General features: G+C 38.4%; 1 protein-coding gene across 8 annotated transcripts in view; it reads left to right on the top strand.

Annotated features, from left to right (window-relative positions):
- The window catches only part of LOC102293637 (transcription factor 4), a 264,311-nt gene that overhangs the window by 107,625 nt on the left and 131,686 nt on the right, over positions 1 to 25,000 (top strand). For all 8 annotated transcript variants that reach the window (XM_042220594.1, XM_014333384.2, XM_014333381.2 and 5 more), the window contains one exon: positions 18,564 to 18,622. In XM_042220594.1, coding sequence (XP_042076528.1) covers positions 18,564 to 18,622 — 59 coding nt within the window. The remainder of the gene's footprint in view (positions 1 to 18,563; positions 18,623 to 25,000) is intronic.

Below are 25,000 nucleotides of genomic sequence, written 5' to 3'. Positions count from 1 at the left end.
CAGTCTACCTCAGTGGGTGGAGAAAAGCAGTGATACTGTCAGGTGGGTCAGTGTTTTATGTGTGTGTGTGTGTGTGTGTGTGTGTGTGTGTGTGTGTGTGTGTGTGTGTGTGTGTGTGTGTGTGCTGGATTACATGAAACCGGCAGCTTGTTCCAGACCTCTACATCACCTGTTATTTTAGCGGTTTTAGTGTGTTTGAGATGAGCGCAACGTGAGAGCTGTAAGTCTTACAACTTAAGGAAATAATGATTCTCAAATTGTGATGTTTGTTTTTTCAACACAAAAAGCACAAAGCACCTAGCAACAGCCAACTTCCCAAGCAGGATATTACTAAGATCAACACAGTGTCAGACTGAATAATGAAGAGAAAGCAAAGTTGCCTCTTAAGCTCTTTTTACACATGCACTGCAACCCTATACTGCTCTAGACCTTATTGAAAATTAACCTGCCAACTCCCAAGTACAGAAACTGCATTTCTAACTCTTCTCTCCTAAAATAGAGAATTTCCAGAAGTGAGAGCCAGTCTGAAGGTCCCCTTCAGACTGGCTCTCACTTCTGGAAACACTTTCAGAAGACTCCCCTTCTCACATGTAGCACATCCTATTATGTGCTACATGTGAGAAGGGGAGTCTTCTGAAAATGTCCCGCTCTGATTCTCTTGACTCGGAGTGGCACGCCTTAGAGTCGCATCTTGAGCCTGTACATAAACTCAAAAAGATCCATTTAGACTTGATCAAACTTTAAAAAAAAATAACTAAGCATCACAATATTTTGATGCTTAGTTTTATTCAAGATCTTGTCCTGCTAAAATATCTTGAATTGTCAGGTCCCATTGTATCTTAAAAACCTCATAGTAGCAACAGAGCACTTTTCTCTCTGACTGCAGGTTCCTAGAGTTTTTAAAAGTAGAATAGGAGGCAGAGCCTTCAGCTCTCAGGCCCCTCTTCTGTGGAACCAGCCTACCTGTAGGACTGAGCTTAAACCTTCCCTATGATAAAAGTATAGTTAGGGCTGGATAAGGTGAATCCAGCACCAACAATCCTGAATCCACCCTTATGTATGACGCAATAGGCTTAGGCTGCTGGGGGGTTCCCATGATGCCCTGAGCATTTCATCGTCACTCATCTCTTTTAACTTCCTGTATGTTTATACACCACTTATACTTGGTGACATGCAGTTAAAAAGAGTGAAAAGAGGGATTGCATTAGCCAAAGTGCAGTCTCAAAACCACTGGCTATTGTCAGACAACTCTTTCGCCTTCTTTGAGTTTTTTTAAATGCATCTGCAACAGTGACAACTACATCGAGCAGGAAGTCTTTGCTCTATACTCAAGCCTCAGTTACCGGTTGCTAAATTAACTTTTGTTGATATGGGATTTTAATTTGTTGACACCTCTGTACGTATTTAGGCCAAGTGGCATGAGAAGTACCAGCTGACATGAACAGGTTTTCACTTTCACTTTCTTGTAGCTAGTCACACTTGAACAACCTGTCGTGATCGTTAATAATAGATCAACGTGCGAATAATTTTCGTTTACATCTGAATATTGTCACTCTGCCCCTCTGGTGACCTTTTGCCTTGTTTTAATCTGAAAAAAAAAGCATATTTCGTTGATCACAGTTTGGCCTCTTGAAAAGGCAAATTGTGGTTTTAGCCAGTTAGAGGTTTTGGTTTCCCCCACTCTTTTTGTTTCCTTGCCTTTCAACTGGTGTCAGTGAAATGATGCCTTTGTTGTTTTTGAGCCTTTGAGCTTATGAAAACTGACTGCTCCTGATTATAATTTCGGACCTGTGGTGAGTGCATTCTAGTAAAGCCAAAATGGTGCCCAAAGTACAAAAGTCCTTTTGCTATTACAGCTGATTTGGGTCAGAATGTGCAAAAATATTGATTGTTAACAAATTGCTGTGGAAACCAGGTGACACTGGCGCTCAGATGGCTCCTCTCTCCTCCCTCCTCCGTCCCCGTCCATTCTCCTGCTGTCCATCCATTTCCACCCTCTTCTCCCCTCCGTCGCCGTGTGATGTCAGGTGGGGTCTGCCCTGCTGCGACAGAGCCGCTCTGATCACGGTCTCCCGAACAGTGTGTGGGAGCAGATATGTCATTATTTTGCAGCCAGGTGGTCATGCTGAAATCACACAGAGCACATCAGCGCTGTGATGCGGCTCCCACACCGACAGCAGTAGGCTACCCCTCATATTACAGCCAGCCAGGTGTTCAGATGCTGTCACATTTGTCTAAATACAGGCATTAAGTCTAGAATCAGGGTGGAGGAAGAGGTCTGTCAGTGATGGCAAGAGAGCAAGAATGGGGGAGGAAAAGAAAAATATGGTGGAAAGTGAGGGAAAAAATCCAAAATTTGTGAAGTCGGGAGATCGCTATAGCAGATCTGAGTGGATATGAATAAACTTTCAGCTCTGTCAGAGTAAGTTTTACATTAGAACCCTGCCAGTTCCTGTTGCCTAATAGAAATTAGTCCTTGCCTCTCAGTGCAGTGTTGGTTCAGTTTATCAGGAACCCAGCAGATCTGTGAAGTCAGTTCAAACCTTCTCTTTGGGCTTCATAAAATCAGAACATGAGCTGCCCATACATAGGCACTAAACAGATATGACCCATTTATAAGGTTTTACATTTCTTTTTAAGTTTACTTTTTTCCGTAGATAAAAGATTTTCTGTACCCAGCTCTGCCAGATAATTGTGGAAAAAGGAAGCAAAATGGATTTAAATGACAGAAGAAAAAATTAGGAAGCAAGAGAAAGACGAAGCAAAACTGATGAAAGAGAATTTAAAATATCTGTACAGGGTGGAGAAGAAAGAAGGAAAGGACTAGAACTCATCAGAGACCGACAGCCATGACAGTGACAGGAGAAAATCAGTGTGCGATGCTGAACCCCAGGATCCTTTGACCTTTGGCCTCTCCAGTCTGACAGCACCTGACCCACTATCCGTCTCTCTGGGGTTGCCCCTCCTCCTCGCTTCCCACAGGGAGAGAGACAGGGAGGTTGAACCAGGCAGAGGAAGACACCGCCACGGTTTCAAAACAGTCCTTAGAAACATTAGCTTCATTTTGTTCAGCTTTTAAAGGATTGTTATTCTGTCAAATGTGTGCAAAGCTTATTCTATTCTTATTCTACAAAAAAAATACTTGAAAATTAAAAAGCAGATAGATTTTACAAATATGATTGCTAATTTTTAATGATGCTTGGATGCTTTCTGTATCAGTATGTGCATCAGTTACATCCTCTGGGCTACACTGCAAACACAACCTGCTAATTGCCCAAATGTTACCAAATATTGGTTCAAAATGACGCTCCGGGTCGGGTTCACAGGGACTGACAGTCCTGCTTGCAGCCATCAAAGCATGAAGGGCACTCCAAGGGCGTTTTCAATGTAGAAATTAAATAGAAGTATGAAAAAGAAAAGAACAACATCGTCATTCAGCATCAGGTTTTGGCATTAAGATGTTTTGTATTTCGGTCATTCTGATCTGACCATATCAGTTGCTTTCCCTATTGCCTGATTAGATGATGAGCATGACTTTACTGTGTATAACTATTTCTACTTGGTATTAGTTCACTGTTGCTTTCCCCCCTTCACTTTACTTTGTTTTCACTAAGTGCTTGGTTATTGTTAGTTTCTTTGTCAATGATGAGCAGTAACCCTAAACATATGTTGTTAAATTGTAAGATTTTTAAGTTTTCTACAAAGCATGCTAACTGAAACGCATCAAACCTCATTACCCTAAGGTGAGAAATTCAAAGGGATACCCACACAATAAAACGCTCCACTGGAATTATTCACACAATCTCCACCAGTGGCTTAATTTAAGACCTTGCACAAACAACCTATGTGGTTCTTTCTTTCTTTGAAGAGAGGACAAAGAGGACCTTTGGACATGAACACATAAAACAAACAATTTCTAAAGAATTATTTTTACTTGTTACAGTAAACAAGGCCAGAATCTAGCAATTCAAAGGCATAAGACATCCTGTAAATAGACAGAGTGGGAGCTGAAAAAGGTGCAACCCGCATGAACATGGATGACACATTTGAATATTGCAGTGCGAGAGTAAAGTGTCAGGTCAGGAAACACGTACATGTATTTTTGTACCATAAAAAACCAGCCGTGTCCGCGTTTCACAGCCGGTTTGTTTCCCGGCCTTTTTCTGCTTGACACGTAAAAACCTTGCGAGCCTGAACACAGCGTCTTTATTTAGTTGGTGTCAGCGAACAGCTCTCTGCTGTCTAGCTCTCACTTCTCATTGTGCTGCACTTTAATACTTCCATATTGTGCTGCTAATTCAGAATTTCACACTTTTTCTCTCCTTGCTACCTCTCTCTTTGTCTCCCCACGTCATTCGCCTTCCGTCTCAACCCCGAAGACAAGAGGAAACGTGTTAAATCCACCTCTAAGAACCTTTTTAATTCAACATTAGCAGTCGTCATCTGTCTGCCGAACAATGCACAAACACAATTTACAGCTACGACTGGAGCATCCCACCTTTGTTTACTCCGCAGCTAAATATTGTTCTATCAATAATGGACTCCAAACACAGAATCAAGCTTTTAGTTGTTGGTAATCCTGAATGTTTTACAGGAGATTTTTTTCCCTCTCTTTTTGCTGTGTTTTATTGTCTTGGGAGCATAATTGGAGTGTGTTGTTTTCTTCATTTGTTTTAGGTTTTAGGAGGAACATGGGCTCAGTGCCTCGTGGATGTAACTCCAGATGCTTTTGTGTCCGAGGTATTTGTGGATGTGCTGCCCAAAATCCTCAAGACAAAGACAGCAGATATGGCAAGGAAACTAGAAACCCCGAAAAAAATTAAAACCCTTCAAATTTAACATTCGGTGACACGAAAAGCAAGAGGGGAGGTTAAACTGTAAAAAAAAAAAAAGAAAAAAAGATTATGTCCAAAAAAGGCAAACGCCACATCAACGCGGCAGTCTACCTACTGTACACCTCCTGCTGTGTTCAGGTGCCATGTTTCTACCTCCATCCTCCCATACAATCAGAGCGAAATGAAGACAGATTGATAAACTCATGGATGGCAATGTGAACGTTGCCAAATCGAGTCAGACCCGGACCAAAGTAAACGCCGTGCCACGGAGCGAGAAAGGAGAAGGAGAAAAGAGAAGGAGGGATGGGGGGGGGATTTGGGGCTCTAATGCCAGCCTTATGCGTCTTTTAGTCGTTTCCGCCGTCGGGGCTTGGCACCGGCACGGCGTTGTCAGCCAGCCAACAAAAATCTGCAGTGCCTGCCGCATTTCAGCAGCCCTGTTTTGTCTGAGCCCAACACGCACACACACACACACACATAGAGAAAACACACCGCGACGCACTCGCGCTGCATATCCACGTTTTGCTGCAAATCGACGACGTTTCGAAGCTTTGTAGAAGAAATTTTTGAAACTGAAGTCAAATGAAATCATGAAAGGATGGAAAAAAAATTTTGCCCTTCTCTGTGAACGTATTTATCGCTACGTCATATACACAGCGTGCTGCCTGTAGAGCGTGCTGCTCATGGAGCATTCATCTGAATAGTTGTGTTAAAGTCCTGCTGTTTGGACAGTTTGGTGGCGTCGCCCTGTTCGTCGCCTCGTTGTTGTTTGTGTTGTTTGTCTATTGATTCCAGGGTGGAGGAGGGGTGAGCGAGGGTGTTTGGATGCAATGAGTGTGGGGTGGGGGCTTTGGACAATGAAGGCTGTTTGGTTACAAGGGAGGGGGACCTGTTCTTTGGGTCTCATTCACATGAACAGGGAGCAAGTGTGATAGCTGCAGCTGAATTTTCAGTCTGTCTGCACGGTCGCACAAACCCACCGACTCTGAAAACATCAGTGGTCATAGACCAAGAAATTCTTTTTACTTTAAATTGTGATGCTCTTAAAATGATCAGACACATTAAATTTACCTTCTTTCACAAGTTACTTAAGTCGCCTTGTTGCTAAACTAAAAACAAGTTCCAATAAGTGGAGGTAAATGGTTCCCAGCAGAGCTTCTTTGGCTATGTCCCAGTGCCATAGTGTACCATGTGTGCTGTGGAGACTCTTGTGTTTGAATCACAATCCCTTTGAGGTAAATATGTGATTGTGGTCTATATTATAATTAATTTGATTTTACATGCTGCTTTCCTTTATAAAAGATCAGCAAAACTCAAAAGCAAGGTTTCTTATCTAATGCACCATATTTACTCTCCACTGTTTTATGATGACATGGTTGCTGGTACAATTGATGAGAAACTGCAATGGTTAGCTTTCAGTTTGGTTAAATTTATCCCTCCAAGGAAAGTCAGCAGGCAATGAGTGGAGAGGTGCTACTAATATCAGATTACATGCAGTGAGTTCAAACAGGTGTTTATTTCTTCTTTTGATGGCAATACTTTTAAAACTAGTATTACCCAATGCTGTATACAAATGCCACACTCCACCTGTTAGTGGAGGCGGAGTCAGTCAGGTGTATAAAGGGCAGTGAATGAAGGATAGTTTTGCAAACTTAAAATGCTTAAAATTATTATGGAGGCTAGAGGAGGAGGGACACATGCCAGGCAACTTTGAATTAGGAACATTATTTATAGAAGCATTAAAGAGAAAAAGTCACATGAGACTGTATTATTTTGGTAATAAATATTGGTTTCATTGGTTCAGTAATATGTTATTACCAGATGGTTTTAAAACACAGGACTTGTGGAAGGTTTTTGGTTTTTTTGCTATTTTTTTAAATGTGTGTTTTTGGTGGCAGGAAGAAACACAGGATTTTGTTCAGCTTGTAAACTTTGTGTTAGTAATTCAAGTTCTTTTGTGATGAGCGCTGTTTCACCGTTGAAACTGTGCGTTTGTTTTTATATGAGCCATGTGTGGGTTGCTCATGCAGGTTTCGTGTTTTGAAATCATGTGTTGTACACACAGCAACAACTTTCTTTAAAAAAAAGTTACTTTTACCCCACCGATTCATGTGCAGAGATCCCTCAATGGTCACCTCTGTTCACTGCAGCAGTGCGTCAGTGCACGCAGCGTAATGCTGTGGTAAAGTGGCTAGACCTAATCTATGTGGTTCTGTCTATCAGTACAAGAGATCTAACCACAGCTAAGATAAACACAACTCCCTAAATTCCTCCACTTTTTATGCTATTTAGTTTGTGATACCAGATGTGTCAGTGGTACTGGATACTGTGGAAAGTCTTCACAGGGAGTTTTAAATTATTTTTGTAATTCATGGTGGAAATTACTTTGATTCATAAATGTAAATGTATTAATAAAATTGAGGTTCACACAGTGAATCAGCAGGGGAACCTCTTAGAGCTGTGTGATGAACATCTGGACGAATGGAGACAACCTACCAAAAAGCTACAAATTCCCTTTAGCATTTACGTTTTCACACATTAAATCAAGACAGAAACATATCTCTAAGAACCCTGCAGCAACATTATAGACAGACAGACACATGCTGTAAGCATCTTCTGATTATGAAAAGGACGTAAAGTACAGTATTGTGACATAGACTGTTCTTGCTTTCCTCTTGCTCACAGACCTTTGTGAACATGTGGGAATTTAATTCTCTGTGAAATATCCAATTCATCATATCTGTACTCGCAGCAACATCCATGGCTTCAGTCTCCTCTAAATGTTCGATTTCAGACAGCTCGTGAATCTGTATGATGTCACTGAGAGCAAAAATACCCAATATGAAACCTCTCAGAAGCTCCACCCACCTGCTGTTTACACCTTCTGTTTAACAGGATTCAGCCAATCAGATAAGAGGGAAGGGAAAGCCTGATAGACAGAGACAGTGGATGAACACGGGGCTTGCACCAAGGCCCAATATAGGATGAATAAGGTTTACTGTGAATACTTAGACATGCAGACCTGCTCTAACAGAGTCCAAGAGTAAACAAAGACATGAAGTACAGCATTAAATAACAATTCGAATACTAACAACTGATTTTTTTTTTCCTTGTAAATTCCCAACATATTTTTCTGGATCTAACTTCTCTCTCTTCTCTATAGTAAGGAAGCACACACATATAAAACAGTGAATCCAGACTCCAATCAGCAGTCTGATCTGTTCCGCTATGGCTGAAGGTAGATACCAACAGATGCAGACTCGATGCTGCGTCTCTCAAGTCGTTCTCGTCGCTCGTATACGTTCATCTGTTATTTGATGTATTCGCTCGCTGTGGTGCCAAAGCATCAATGCCTGCTGGGATTGAAGGGTGGCGGTGTGTGTGTGTGTGTGTGTGTGTGTGAGTCGGGGGGGGATTGTCTGTTACTCATCGACCATCATCTGTTAAATTAATGTTGATCTCCCCCCTGAAAAATGTTACGCTTTACACTGGAAGACAACACCATGAATAAATAGGTGTGTAGATGGCTTCAAATTCAGAGCTGGCAGTGTGGTTTGCGTGGTTTCAGAGTGTCTGTTGGAGTGTGCGATTGTGTGTGTGTGTACGTGTCTGTGTGTGTGTCACTACCTTTCAGACTTTGTAGAAACTTCTGGACCGGTGCCCGGTGGTGTCATGGAAACGCTTGAATCGCTCAGAATGATTCATGTCTGCACAGTCCAACCCTCCCCCATCACACACACACACACACACACACACACACACACACACATTCATTCGCAGGAAGAGGGAGTTTAACCCTTCTTCTATCCATCTTCATCCCCCCCACCACCTCTCTATCTCTCCTCTTTCTTTCCTCTCATCTCATCTTTGCCATCCTCGTCAAATCGCGCTATTAGTCACATACTTTATTAAAATGGACCCATTATATGGGTGTCAGAGGAGATCATGTCTTCTGAGTGTTTCCTTTCACGCAGAAAAAGACTTGACGTCTCTCTCAACCTCTGAAAGAAAGAGTCAAGACGCCGACGGTGACTCCTTCAACAACTCCATCTTGCGGTTTTCATCTTTTGCTGCCTGCTGAATCAGAAAGGAAGAGTAGTAACTGATAGCTGTCAGATGTGACGGACACGATGGAGCGTGCACAATGAAAACAGAGAAAAGCGCCTCTTCTCTCCTCTAACAGCTGATTCCAGTGACTGACAGGAAAACGGCTCTGTGGCTCTGCGCTCTCTCTGCACTGTGGTTGCAGTTATTGCTGCTTACACAGTAACTGATGTTATCACTTTGTTTGTTGTGCTGCAGTTAATGAAACTTTATTAAAGTAATTAAGATTAACATTAACATAGCAGAGCTAATTAATGAAGAAGAAAATGCACACCCTCATTTACACAGTAGCCTTATACTGATCTGAAGATGTAGAGTGGATTGCTTTGTCTCGGACTTGCTCTTCCTTTCTGTCTCTTATTATTAGTGAATGAGCTCTTTACCACCAGTAGTTTTAAACATTGGCCACAGGAAGTAAAAATGTTCCAAGCTTCCTGCATTACATGTTCAGATGTTTTTGCGGTGTACGTGATATCATGTTGGTATTCTTCCTGTAACATCATCATTATTGTTCCATTGCAACTGACCGATCACAGTCAAAGTTTGAGGAAAAAAGATTGCATTGGGAGACGTTTGCTTTAAGAGCGCTCCCTGAGAAAGGCTTTCTGACAGCAACACTTCTAAACAGAAATACATAGATGTAAAGAGTGACAAGGCCAGTGTAAAGTGCAAGCTGTGGTGGATGAATGGATCCATTTCATCTGGGAGATGATGTTTTTGTGTTGCGTGTAAAACCAAAACTTTGTATTGATCCTCTCATAAATGTTAGATGTATTAGAAAACTTTTGGGGGGCAGAAAGCCCTGAAGACAAGTTTCTCACATGTGTCAAAAACTATTAAGATGTGCCTTGACCTATGTCTGGATGCAAGAAGCATCTGTGGCTTCACAAAGGCTAGAATCCTGTCGAAATCATTACTTTTACACTATAGCAGGTGTAGACTGTCATTGATTTATGGTAAGTATTTCATATTTTACAGGTCTTTTTCTTCTTGAATTTGCAAAGCTGTGACATGACAAAAGATAATTTGTCAGATGTATTTATATGCTTGCAGAAACGTTAATTACTTAGTTAACATCTTCTCAGTCACACCAACTACATGACTCCCAAATCCTTTTCCAATTAGCTTTTATAGGGAAAAAGTAAGTTTTCAGGACATTTGTGCTTTGATCCACAAAGTAAATTTAACAAGTATGCCAAAAGTATTTCATAACCCAACACTGTTCTTGGGAGTTCTCAAGTGTCAGTGTCCTGAGATATACATACCTATCATCTATTCAACAGGAAAGACACAGGTGTTATAAACTAGCTAAATGTAAAGTGCTGTATACTTTAGATATTGACTCTTGCAGTGTGCCTGACTTTCTCAATGCCCCTGAGGACCAGTGTTGGTCAAGTTACTTGAAAAAAGTAATCAGTAACTAATTACTGATTACTTCCCCCAAAAAATAATCCCCTTACTTTACTGATTACTTATTTTTGAAAGTAATTAGTTACTTAGTTACTTTTTAAAAACATGATTTACACCCTGAATAGGTAACGAAGCGAGATCTTCAATCGCTTCAATCCCAGTTCTACTTTTTCTGCATAATCCATCATACAAAATGTAATCAAATGAAAAAGTCTCTTTTTAAAACTTGTTATATTAGTTTTAATCTTTTAACTTTATGCATCAAGCAAAAATTAAATTCTATGCAACATTCTCTGACTGGAAGAAATTTGTTTAATATTTAAACCTATTTTCTGCGCATTCCAGCACATGAAATAAAATATTTTTTGTGTTTACACTCAGTCTTTCAAATAGATGCAAGTAAAACACAGCAGAGATTTGCCCTGGTGCAGGTGTGTCGCAGCGGTCAGTGGAAGAATCCGCGAGTTTCTCTGTGAATTTCACATTGCGTGGTAGCGCACTCGGTGCTTGTGCGGAAGTTTAGGGGTTTTTTTCGCTGTAAAAATAAGTTTTCTTCAAACAGCGGACACTAATGTTTTTGTCACTTTTTACAGAATCAAACTCAAAGTAAGGTCAGTACTTCCACGCTTTAAACGCTGCATGCTCATACTCTCTCCTGCACTCATTATATTATCCGTTGTTGATCTGCACACAGCTGTTGCCACGAACGTTGCACTCGCTTACGTCATTGTCATGAGACACTTTCACAAAAGAATCACGGTTTTAATAATGCAGTAACGCAGCGTGCTTACAGGAAACTAATAGTAATCTAATTACCTTTTTTGCAATAGTACTTTACCTTACTTTACTTGTTACTTGAAAAAAGTAATCGGATTACGCATTACTGCCCATCTCTGCTGAGGACAGAGTTTGGCAGCACTTTAATGAACCTCGATAAAGATCTATATCTGCTTATCTACTGTAGTACAAGTCATTTCAGATGTTATACCGAGTTTGTGCCAGTGAATGTAAATGAAGACTTTGAAACTTTAAAACTACAAATTTTTTTATCACTTTTGTGTATCAATCGTTACTCTTGTCCTGGCACTTTTTTCTGTTTGCTTCAAGCAAGTAGAAATAATGCTATATATATATATATGCAGCTTTATCATTTTATATTAGGTGACACTTAGCATATAAAGAAAATAGTTCCTACATAAACAGGATTATTGATTTTTGTGACAGAATTTTTCAAAGATATATTTTGGTTGTCTTGAGCACTACAAAACAACCACCTATCTCAAATACACCAAATACACACCAAAATAATCTGGATGGATAAATAGCTCTACAGGCCAGAGGAAAATTATGTCAATTTGATTTTGTGATGACCTGTCCTTTTAAAAACCTGGCAGTTTGATGTCATGTAAAGTGAAAATAATGGGAACTGGCCTTTATACAAGGACTGAGGCACTGATGAGGCAGACTCTCAAAATCTGAATCGAGCCTAGGTGACTATGAGTAAGTTCAGTTAAGGGCCTGTTAACAAGCTGTGTCATTATAGCTAATACCCCAGACAAGCTTCCCGGTTACTGTTGGCTCTCAGTTTGTAATGGAGCTGATTTGTACTTCGCCTCAGTCTCTGTGCATTGTGGATTAGCAGGGATTTGGTCTTGCTGCCTCACCGACTTCTCTATGGGCTTTCATACAGCGGAGTGGACTGACTTTGCCACCTTTTGTACCTCTGCAGCCAGCATAATCTAACAAATGCCAGTATCTTTACTTCCTTCTCACAGCCAACAATCCTTAGGTTTGTTTTCTCGGGAAACTAAATGTCTTTGGGGTTCCTAAGAGAAACGCAGAGGTCTGTGCGTGAAGGCATCTTCTGAAATCTTCTTTGATGGGTTCTTTAAAGATTTGAGACTGTTTTTGAATTTTTCTGACACACTAGGGACAAAAAGAGATGACTGTCACTGTCAGAGTATCTGGGGAAAGCAAAAGTACCATGGTTACTCATCAGCAAAGAAGCTCTTGATGGAACTTGAAAGCCTGAAGAATACTTGTTTGAGGGTTTGTGAAACAATTAGAAAGGTGTTTTCATTAAGCCTAATTCCCCCAAACCTTTTATGTGAGAGCTCCTCCAGTCATTAAGATGCATCAGAGATTTGTAGAATTTGAGTAAGCTTTAAGCAAGCTTTCTTACGTTATTATATTCCACAAAAATGAAGTGTTTGCACAAAGAAGAAGAGAAAGCAGCAACAAGTTGAGATATAAAGATTGGTTTATTGGACAATTTAAGAAACAGGAAGACAGGAAGCATTAAAAACATGTTTATCGCACTGGGATATCTTTTAAGAACCCCAAATCTGAGTTTTTATGGATATTATGCGGCTTCAGTCTTACATTTAACTAAAACTCTGAACATCCTAGAGTCCTAGAAGCCTAGAAGTGAGATCAACTCAGCTTTATAGAAAAAAAAAAGACTTCCATGGTTCACGAAGGAAGGAACAATAAGGTTAGTTTGTCTCTGCACAAACAAAATACAATGTCTGAACAGCCATTGATTGTTAGAGGTTGACAGAGCTCTTAACAGTCTTCTATAGGGTCTTTCAAGACTGATCTCCTAAACCCTAAAATGACGTTGTTCGAGAACCCTACTGAGTCAAAAAGTGTTTTCATGAAATCTGTATTTTTAACTATGAAAAAGCTTTTGAAGAGGAGGGCTTTTGTGGTTTTAAGGACTTGAAATAAGGAGACTGTTATCAGATCAAATGGACTGTTTTAAAAAGTGGATTCATTTGGCTGATTTATCTGAGATTATCAAAAAAGTTAACTGAAGTACTTTACATTTTCTAAGTTAAAAAAACAACAAGATTAGTTGAGTTATGTTTTGTTTTCCTCAAGAGACAAAGGTTGAACCAAAAGGTGATTAAAATGTGCATCACAGAGATGAACAATATATTTTTTAATTGTGTAACTGTATTTTCTATGTTTCAAATAAACAAAGGAATGCGGAATTTGAAACCTTATCATGGAAAAATATATTTGTTTATAAAAAGCCTTACTTGATGCCAGAAATGAGAGAAAATAAAAATGGAGCCGATTAAATACATTTTGGTCTTTTAAGAATTTTGTTTACATTTTTTCCTGATTTTTGTATATTTTTTTTCTCACGTCCATAAAAATATATCAAAGGAGGCCCTTCATCTGCTGCAAAATGAAAAACAAATCAGTTGAGGAGAAGAAGTTTTATACCAATTATATCTCAAAAGGCCTCTATAACAAAATCCACTTTAAAAAGCATTTAATTAAGACTTACTTTGTGTTGTGACGGCTTTATATATTAATAAACTCTCCTCGTTTTATCAAGTAATAGACTCTTTGGTTCAGAAATCTTTTTCCAGTTCAAGGCAGTGAAATGAAATGCTTCTCTGTGTGTGTGTGTGTGTGTGTGTGTGTGTGTGTGTGTGTGTGTGTGTGTGTGTGTGTGTGTCCATTCATGGTATACTGTGACAGGGTGTGTGATCTGGAAGGCTGACCCTTCCCATCCTGTTTACTCCATCCCTGCCTCCCTCCCTCCATCTCTCTCTCTCTCTTGCTCCTTCTTCCTTTTTTTAAATACTGCTCTTTCTTTTACAGCCAAATTAAAATACCAGGGATTTTTGTTTGTGTGTGTAATACATGAGCTCAGCCTGCAGAGGTGGTGGAGGTGAAAAGGTCAGCATGTTGAGACAAAAGGGACAGATCGGGGTTGTGCGGTTGTGAAAGCTTCAATTCAGAATCTATTTTTGTCGCATTTGTTGTAGCGTCTGCATTGGGGTCACTGTTAATTGATACATTCTTGTATTTACTGGATTATAGAAATTGCTCAATTGTAAAATCATCTAATTTGCATCAACTTTTTATGTTTTGACAAAGGTATAAGCTCTAAATAATAATATTTCATTTTTAAGAAAACAAAGATGCACCTTACAGCATATTATTTACCACAGCTTAAAGAGTGTGTGCAGACGTGGAAAAGCTGTCAATCGAAATACTAACATATCGGAAGGCACACATGAATCTACATTTTTGCCAGTTGATGATGCACAAAAAGACAAAAAAAAGCTATTTTTTTTTTCTTTTTTTCTTTTTTTTGCTGTAGCTTTTGACAATTCCAATAACCTAAAAGTCTAAAAGGAGATAGATGCATGGAAATATTGCTATAGGCCAAGTCTTGTGGGATTACCTAATTATTTAGCACCGCTTGTGTGTGAGTGTATCCGTAGATAGGGTACATACCTATTGCCCTACGGGTGTATTCACAGCATGCACATAAGTTTATATATAGGTAGTTGTATACATAAATAAAATGGTGCTCCAGTAGGTATTTAATTTAGTGCCAGAGGAGACAAAACTCATGCCAACACTGGCACTCATCCATTTTAATGGCCCTCAAACGGACAGAGGTAATGCAAAAAGACTGAGGGCTGGAACCTTTTATGCTGGCCTCTCTTTCTATTATACAAAATTTGGGGGGCCTTCAAACAGACAAGTGTCTTTATTGCCTAGCAGTTTGGACCTATAACCACATAGTCATATAATATAGCAAGACATTATTACATTAATCATTATTTCCTGTGATGAGCAATTATTACCTTCTATAAGTAAGTATTTGATCAATATAAATAAATAAAACAAGAAAAAAAAAGAAGAAACTGAAAACAAATTAATACAAAAACATTTTGTTGTATTTTGTAAAAATTGTTCTAGTTTTCTTGACAGTTTATCCTTTTAAGTCTTAAAATTGAAATTGTGTCTCCAAAAATGATAGCTACTTTTAAGGAGGCTGGTAAGCCTGAGGATTATCTATCCTTCCATGCTGGCATTTACATTGTGTACAAATTTTTCATAAGAAGTTTTGCATTTTGTGGTTGAAAGATTTTTGGATTCATTGCAGGCCGTGGTATTCACCAGAGGTGCGTGCAGTGTCAAATCTAAATAGGTATTTGTTTGTGTGTGTGTGGTCCTGAGTTAGTATTTTTGAATGCATGTGCTCGATATATTTCGGTACCGTGAAAAGTACATTTGTGTGTGTATATGTGTGTGTGTGTGTGTGTGTAGTACATATCAACATTGGTCTGAGTTTGTGCATCTGTGCTAGTGATTTCTAGTACTTGTGTGTATGTTGTGGTGTGTGTGTGTGTGTGTGTGTGTGTGTGTGTGTGTGTGTGTGTGTGTGTGTGCGTGCGTGTGTGTGTGTGTGTGTGAGGGAGTCTTTGTATACATGCCAAACTGGTCCAGCTGGCATCAGTCGTAGCTGAAGCCGAAGCCGCCGTATCGGTCACACACACACTCTCTCTCTCCCGCTCATACACACACACACACACACACAGTCGACCACATTCCTATTCTGTACGCCTGTAATTATCAACCTCTTCTGCATCGACTACCATGTTGGCGCGTATTCAGCGCTGGTCTATACACGCCTGATTCCAACCCTTCACTACGTACACGCTTCATTTTCCTCCACACACGCTTGCAGTAAAACCCCTCCATTTCATCTCATACGACTGCACTGACAGCAGAATGTAATTACACACTAACTGTGGTTTGATATTTAGACTGGCTCAAGATTTAAGGTTTTATCCAAAAAGAAGGTCTGCGTGGTAAAAATAGGCACCGGAGTGGTCCCGCAGCTCAGAGGGGAGAAAAGCCTGTTCAGAAGCTGGAGAGGAAATTAGCTTTGTTGTCTACACGCAGCAGTGCATTTTTCGAAATTCATCAGACACCTTTTTCACAGCCAGGCACGCTCAGTTTGTGTATTAAAGTGATGGTCGGTTACCTGCCAACGAGGCTTCACCTTCTTGTCGTGTACTGATCAATCCTTGGCCTGCATTCAAAGAGCTGTGATGTCTGATTTCAATCAAACATGTTTCAACACGTTTGACCGAAGATGTTCTATAAAAACTAATGGGTAGGTGAGGGTGTTGTTTTCTTCTTACATCTATTAAATCTGTATCAGATGTTGCCTTGGGCTTTAAGGACCTTCAAGTCCAACAACAGGAACAGAAATCATAGTTTCTGTACTGTTTATAAATGAAATTAAAGGAAAATAAAAAGTCTTTTGCAGTAAAACTTTAACCAAGAAATTTGAGTTCCTGAAGAGAGTTACATGAACATGATGCCTTGCAAGGTTTTCAAGAGATATGTTGAATGTTGGAGTTTAGCCAAACTTTCAATAAATGGAGCTTTAATATTAAGTGATAATCATGGAGAATTATGTCATACATTTGGCATAATACTAAATGCTAAATTAATCGCTAAATTAAACCCTAAATTTTGTAGTATGCAACTTTTCCTACAGGGCTTTGTTAAATCTTCACAGTGTGGTTCCAACATCTTTGATGGAAATGTCCTTTAATGTAGTATTGCAGTAGCAGTAGGCTCTTGCCAGGTTAAGCAGAGACAGGTTGAATTTCTCTGGCTGGTTATTTAAATTAAGAGCGTCCTTATTTTGTATTACATGTTTTCCAAAATTTCACTATGTAAACCCTAATGAGAACCAATTTGTAGAACAGAAAACTGCAGATTCTTTAAAGCCAGGTTCAAAATGAGCATTTTGCTGGCACATTAGAATCAATGTATTTTTATCAATATATCTCTTTTTGTAACTTCATTAATTTGAAACTACTGTCAACATGTGTAATATTTTTTTTTATTTTTTACAATTTTGAAGAAATAAAATGTTCTATAAATATATCTCTGAATGCTATAATACAATATGAATATAAATCTTCTCTAACTGCTGAAGTGGAAATTTAGTGTTTTTTGAGGGAAAAATCCTTATTTTGGGAAAACAATAATTGCACGTATGCAGTGTTAAATCTTTTTTCTTTCTAATTGTGAAACACTGCTTACATGTAAAAATGTTTAAGTAACAGATAAAAATTCCTAGATAAGCACTTATATCAAGACAAATATTTAAATGTTCAAAAGACAAAGTGGACACACACATACAACAAAATGTGACTTTCCACTAGTTTTGGGGGGAGATATAGTGTGGAAGCAAAATGATGAAAAAATTCACACACAATGGACCATTGAAACTGGATTATCTTCATTTTCTAGAAAATGTACATAAAGCATGATTTTGAATGTATTTGTGTCACCAAATCCCATACTGCAGTTCTATATGCTGATTACAGAGTCTTGGTTTTCAGCTTCATTCCAAGTTGCCTGGTGGCTGTTGGTTGATACTTACTGTAAAGTCGTTTAGAAATGCTTATTTTTTCCCAAAATCACATCATTGTCAATAACTTTGGAGACTGAACTCTAAGTGTAAAATTCATCCATTATTTGCTGCCTTCAAAAATCCCACAATGGAATGCAGAAAATAGTCTGCATAGCCTAAACACAGTAGTATGCAACTGCGCAAGAATTGACTATTTTCTTCAGTAGAATTGGTTGCCTAGCGAGTGCACTAATTAGTCTCTATGGAACATCACTCTCCAAAGGGACAAAGATGGGAAAGAGCAGAATAATACCATATATGGCAAACCATTAGAGTTGGCGATGTACTATAAACATCTTTACTCGTAAATTCACTAGGAGAGTTCAGTTTTCTCCGTGAGGCAGGTTGCTTTTTAATTTTTCTGTTCAGCTGAACACTCAATTTTTTTCTCACAGTTTGTTTTGTCTGGACATGCAAAGAAACTAAATCTACACCTAAAAGAAAGTGGAGAATGAAAGCGTTGATTTTGTTTTTGTGGCACAAAGCCCTTGCCTTTCTGTATGCGGATCTATGCATTGCAGGCATAGCAGATGTACGTTTTGTTGTGCAGAGAGATCAGCGAGCAGAAAACACACAGAGCACACACACTGTCTGTGATCAGGAAAACTGGCTTTGGCTGTTTCTACAAAAAGTTATTTTTTCTGTGGCTCCTTGTGAATGAATTATCCTTTAAATTAATAGATGAAAAAGTATAGCACAGTTTTGATGTTCCGGGGAAATATGTCCCTGTTGTTGGTGATGGTGAGAGCATGTGACAAAGGGCAACTTTGCCTGGACCTGATTGTACCGACGCTGTGTAGTGTTATTGTGTTAACATGTCTTTTGAGTTGATTGATCTGTTAAAGCTGAATAATTTCCACACCAGTAATTGTTTTTTCCTTCCTGTAGTTACAAAGATCAGTCTTTGTTAAGCTGATTGCTTTTGCTAACTGCCTAACTGCCCTTTCTTCTTCCTCTTCCAGGTAAAACAGAGAGGAGTTTGTACTCATATGGCAGAGAGTCCAACCCACACTGCCATCAGGTCAGTCCCAATGTAAATGTCTTCTTTTATTCAACCAGTGTGTCAGTTTCAGTCATCTTTATTGCTTCTTTTTTGTTTTTTGATTGAGACAAAGCAGTAAGTATATTTAGGCAAAACAGAGCAAACAGAGCAAACTCTGAGTTTGATTTGGTATCAGTAGTAGAGGATGTTCAGCTCTAGAGATGAGAGGTTTAAGCACCAAAATCTTTACTTGTGGTTGTGGACTTTTGCATATTAACTGTGGAACGTGGCCTGAAGGAGAGACCTAAAGCCATTGGTGCTTTTGGTAAATGTCTCCAGAATAACATGTAGCATGTCGCCAGTACCCACCTTATGCCTTTTTGCCCACATGTCCTACCCATGGGATTATAAAGATTATAGAGGATTGTTCTAATGTGGCCCTAAACAAAAAAAAAAAGGGGGGGGATTTGAATATGCAATTGAGGGGTTTAAATGCCAGTGTTGAAAAGTGAGCACAACCTAAACCTAGTGTTCTAAAGTGACTTTTTGGAGTTGGATGTGACTTTTGATTTCAGTCACTTATGCTGTAAAAAGAGGAGGAAGTTGACATCACCATAGTTTTGTAACCATCATTAAACATTTTGTAATAACCATTGTTAATAAGTGGCAAGCTGATAGCTGATTATTTTTTGTAAATAGTTCTTTTAATGTATTAATTTTTTCAAATAATTGGCAAGGTTAAAATGTATGTTTATGTCGTTAGTTTGTGTTTGTTTTTGTGCACTTATACCAACCACTGTGTTGCTCTTAAACCTGCTCAAACACTCTCTGTGCCTAAGCCAAACCAAAAATCCAGAGAAAGTAAAAGCAGAGAAAAGGTGCTAACAAAATTAAAAAGCAAACATAAACCACAAGTACCTCCACCCTGCCTAGTCTTACGTTTCCTTAAATCAAATATTACATCTTAATCGCTATAATCTTCATAATAATATTTATGATATAAATAGTATAAATATTTGAATTAATTAAAAATATTCATAACATTTATAACTACTATGCTAATTTTTATAAACTTCAGAATTTCAGCAAACATCAGAAAGAGTCCAGTGGTCTATAAACTAGTTAACAAACAATGAAATCAATTAATTGTTTATTAACATGGAATAATTATACAGTTATAGTTGAAATTGTATTATTATGTACTTATAATCATTTATTAGCTATTTACAATGGCTATTTTAAAGTCATGTTTCTTTGGTCACTGACATCCAAACACATGGGTTTATGTGATGAACAAGGTTAACCAATCAACCCAAGTCACAATCACAGAATAAAAATATCCTCAAGTACAAGATGACTTTTTAAAAACAATGTAATATATTATATGTCAAAGTACTGCTTAAGGTTTTGAAGGTATGATTTCTTTGTATTGCTATTGATTGTGCACACATTTTTTTTATCTTACAAAGGTGTAAAAGAGTAACCTCCCATCAGACAAAGAATAACATAATCTTACCAGTGGAGTTTTCATGTCCATTTAGCATTTATGTTTTTCTTGTTAATGTAAGTTCACTCTCCTATGAGCTGTTGGCTAGTGTGGCTTTGCACTGCTACATATTAGCTAACTCTAACATTTAACATTTTTTTTCCCAATTGTCAAACATTTTGTTTAAACTCATGTCCCTTTGTTGTTCCCGTAAAGAGGATTCATGCAAATTTGCAAAGTCGTCTTTGACTTATTGGCTGATTGTAGACGCTGTTTCTTGCATAATTTATTTCATTCAGATAGTTATTATTGTGCAACAGCTACCAATCACTCTCTGAAAAGTTGGGAACCTTCATTTGCAACTTAATATCCATGCATATATTCATGTGCTGTCATTTAAAGTCCACATAATAAAAGCTATAGAATACTCTGTTTGCTATGTGTCAATCACCCTCGTGACTACAATAAACAACAGCTGTTACATATTTTTTTGTATAATTTTAATAGAGATGTTTAACTTTATCTAACTATTCCCAACTTCATTAAACAAATAGTTATTAATTTTAACTTTAAGAACAACTGTTTTCAAAGAAATATGTATCACCAACGGTAGCACCAGGTGTTGTGACGACTTTTACTACATTTTGAATCTGCACTGTAATCTTCCTGCTCCGTTCTCATGGACCATATGCATCAATGAAAAGATACACGTTGATAATTAACAGAGACATACAGATGTTGGCATTTGATTAAAAAGAGAGGCTTGATGTGCTCGCTGTATTTTGATGACCACCAGATTAAAAAAAGAATCACATACGTTTCATTCCTGCACAGGTTGTTGGACGTGTGGAATCTGATATTACAGATTTATTTTTCTTTTCGTCTCAATGATCTTTAATTAAAGCTTATCAAAGAAGTGCGTTTCCTAGATTAAAAATATCAAAGTTGTACTAAAAGGTGTTACAGGTTATTATGAATCTATGAAATACTGTATGTGAAAAATTTCCTTTTGCATATCAAGAAGTTTGACTTTCAGATCTGATAAAAGCTGGCGGATAACAGTGGAGAATTTGATTATATTATTTAATTGCTATGTAGTTCAAATGTACACAAGTTTCTGATTAATCCACTTCCTAAAGTTGATGTATGACTCTTCAATATCATAATATTTTTAGCGTTACTGTAGGTTTTGGCGCTACATTAGAAATTGTGGTCTAATTAATTTTAATCTTGCCTTTGGCGATTGCTGGTCTGTATGTTCATCTGCTAGCTTGTCATTATTTCATTGCAAAGTGAAATGATGCAGTTGAAGTCTGTCCATTTTGCTGGCCACTTGACTTTTAGCACCACCAGCATGTTAATCTTTGCGCTACTGAAATATTGCTACATATCACTGATAAAAAGCTTGATGCAGATATTCATGGTTCCCAGATGGTAAACTTTAATGACTTGGGTGATCACCAGACTTTCTCAAGGACTGTCATCAGGTAAAAATGTCACGTTATCAGTTAGACCTTTTCATACCCATCTAAAACAGTTTAGTTTGTATGTCATCTTTCCTGATCTTAATTTGCCCTTCATCTTCTTGTAAGTAGCCTCTTTGTACAGCAATAGATTCCTTTTACCACTCTTGCAATACTTGAAACCATCCCTGAAGGTCCTGTTTTGTGAGCAAGTCAAGTACCATCTGTAACACCCCACTGAGTCAAAATAGTTATCCTTTAAATTAAATTTCAGAATAAAGAAGACAAAGTGATGGTTGTGTTGGTGTGGCCAAAGTACTCTCTGTCATGCATACTCTGCAATGAAGGGGCACCCGACTGTGATCACACCACAGCTCAGGTTGTTTGCACCAAATGTTCTCACTTAGAATATTACAACAGAATTCAGCATTGAGAATCTGACCCCTGTGAAAGAATGTGCAAGAGAAAAATTTTCAGAGAAAACAAGGAGCATGTTCATAGTTACACTGCTGACCAATCTTCCCTTCTTTGGCCTTGGACACTGAAAGGTCTTCCACTGTGAAAACTGCTGCCTGGTGTCTGAGTTATAACCATAACTCTTAGTAATAATTTGCAAAAGGAAAGTTGGGTCATCCCAGACCTGTTCACAGAGATCCTTACAGACATCTGCGTGCATGGACATAAAAATATATAAAGTACAGGTCCAGACATTGATTACACAAACAAAAAAATCAACAGCACCTGTTGTATTAACATCACTGTGCACACTCTGTTTATGCATGGTGTTCAAGTGTTTATGATGAAATAGCACTAACTTTTATGTTATTTAGTAAGTGTTGGCATGCTAACAAGCAAAACTGAGATAGCACCACTAAAATCACTTCTAGGGAGAAATAGGATTGAGCCTGCCTTTTGAATTCCTAAAGAGCCCAGATAGCAAGTTAATAATTAATAAAATGAATTGAAATTAAACAAGGACTCGTGCTCTTATTTGGAATCGTGACATTGATTCAATGATGACCTTGAATCTCATATAATAATAATTGTCATAATGTTATATTATTTATAATTGCATTCTAGAGATGTTGTGATCAATGTCATGTCCACATCATCTAGACCTTGTGTTTCGGGATGATGTGGACACAGAGAATCTGTTTAATAACAGGAAAAGCGACTGCCAGCAGGGCCGATCAGACCAAACAAAATGATTGACAGTGGTCCAAATCTGGTTGCCTGGGGCAACTGGGCAACCGTTAATGTCGATCCTTGTGAATGGAGAGAACTCAGAAAGCAAAGTGATGGACAGTAAAGACAAGCAAAAATCCAAATGTGGCATCCGAAGGACTCAGACTTTTGAAAGGCCTTCCTGCCTTTTGATCTTTCATGAGGACACGATTTGGCCATGACAACCTCATAAACAATGACGCACACAGACAACATACCAGTTTCTCCATCATGCTAAATGTGCCAGTTGTAGGCACTGGAATACTTGTCATGCAGGTGGAATTAAATAAAGGTGCCGTTTGTCCCCTGAGACTTTATTTCTTCCTTTGTTTTATTTAGTCATTCATCAGTTTACCAGCTGATTCGCTCAGTATAGACTTGTTTTAATCATTCATATTACCAGTAGGCCAGCACAGTAAGCTGTTACTATGCATTTTAATCAGTGATGAGCAGAGAGACATACAGATTAATAACTGTAATAGGTCCTTTCTAACCTTTACCTTTCATGGCTAAACTTAACTGCATAAACTTGCTGCCTAAAGTTAACCAAAATAGCTCATGAAATTGAAAGAAACCTTTTAACGTAACGTTAAATCCAAAAATACAAGACTTAAACTCTTGTTGAGTGGATTAAGCTTCCTCTCGCCCTCTAGTCTTGCGAGGATTACTACTTCCATTCAGCAGCGAGGAACATCCTTCATCAAATGAGGTGATAACGCTCTGCTACTACACAGAATGCCCCACCTGATGGAGCTATTTATGGGACTGATAACGACTGATGAGGTCTTTTTGATTCAACAATGACATTTAAAAGTTTTATTTATTCATACATTCATTCAATCATTGGGAAGTGTATTAATTCATATGCTGGTTTTCTCTGACGGACATTTGAAGCGTTTCGCAATCAGTCCTTGGTGGTGGATCCATACGTTTATAGATACCTCCTCGTTATGTGATTTCTTTATTTGTTTATTTTACAAATATAAGCTGACCATCTATTGACTGTCTGCTCCCTCCACTTTTTTTCCTTTTTTGTCCTAAGCACTGTTTTTTTTATAAATCCATCCATTTGTACTCATTTGTCCATCTAACAGTTGATTTGTTAACTTGATCAGCCTTTGATTCGTCCATGTATCCATCTTTCCATCCATCCATTACTCCATTTATCACCGCCTCGCTGATCTTTTATTTATAACCACCTCTTATATCCAGCTGTGGCCTTTGTACGAGGCTACAGCAAACCGTAGAGGACAAAAATATGAAATAAATGAAACATTACTGCCTCACTGGCCATTTTCCTACTGGGCTGCTGTCAAATTGTCCTGCTACACAGTCTGAATGGCTCCTGATGGAAATTGTTTGGAAATGGCAGATAAATTTACATGCTGGGCTGAAGTCCAAAATCCTCTGGCTTCGTCCTCGGCTGTTAGTGAAAGAGAAAGAGAGAGAGAGAGAGAAAAACACTTAGAGGGGAGGATGAGCTCACACACTAACAGCAGGAAGATTTCCAATGACCCCAGTTTATTTCGCCAGTCTCAGACCAAACCAAATAGATTTCTTCCGTTGGAGTTTTGAGTTAATTTAGGTTTTGGTTCCACATTTTTGGCTGCAGTTATTGTGGAAGTTTTAAATTTAGACATAATAATTTTGTCTCTGCCAATTTCCTCCGTCTGAGTTCCAAAACACTCGATGATCATACTGGACTGCCATTTCATTTGAAATCTATTATTCAGTTTGACATTGTGCTCATGTAAAGTAATTTCTCTTTGGGAAAATGGATTATTTTACACTAGTCAATGATGTAATCATAGCTGAATTTAAAAAAGAGAGAATTGGTCAGTGATTAAGAGGGCTGGAAATAATAAATAATCTTGTAGTAAACTAGAAGAAAAAGGGATTGAAAAATAAATAACCAGATGTTTGGATTCATGCGTGTGGGGCACAGAGCCACTGGAGTTCGGATGCTTTAATGCTTTTACCTTTTATGTTTAATAATTGATACAATTAATAACAATTGTGACATTTGGGAAGCTCTAGGATTCATCCTCTGTGGACCATGTTTTGTCTTATTTTTAACTCATTTCATTCTGGACCAATTGTTGGGGCGAAATGTAATTGTCAAGTTTGGCCAGATCATTATGAGCAGATTGATATTTATATCAGATGGTTTAAACCAGAGGTTTTAACCCTTTAAAGCCGGTCGGAGCGGGCACGCTCTGTTTTGCGTAACTATTTTTAAATCCC

Source organism: Haplochromis burtoni, unplaced genomic scaffold, assembly GCF_018398535.1.
Source record: "Haplochromis burtoni strain Fernald_Lab_line unplaced genomic scaffold, NCSU_Asbu1 Contig_51, whole genome shotgun sequence".
Lineage (NCBI taxonomy): Eukaryota > Metazoa > Chordata > Actinopteri > Cichliformes > Cichlidae > Haplochromis > Haplochromis burtoni.
This window is presented reverse-complemented; position numbering and strand designations above follow the sequence as displayed.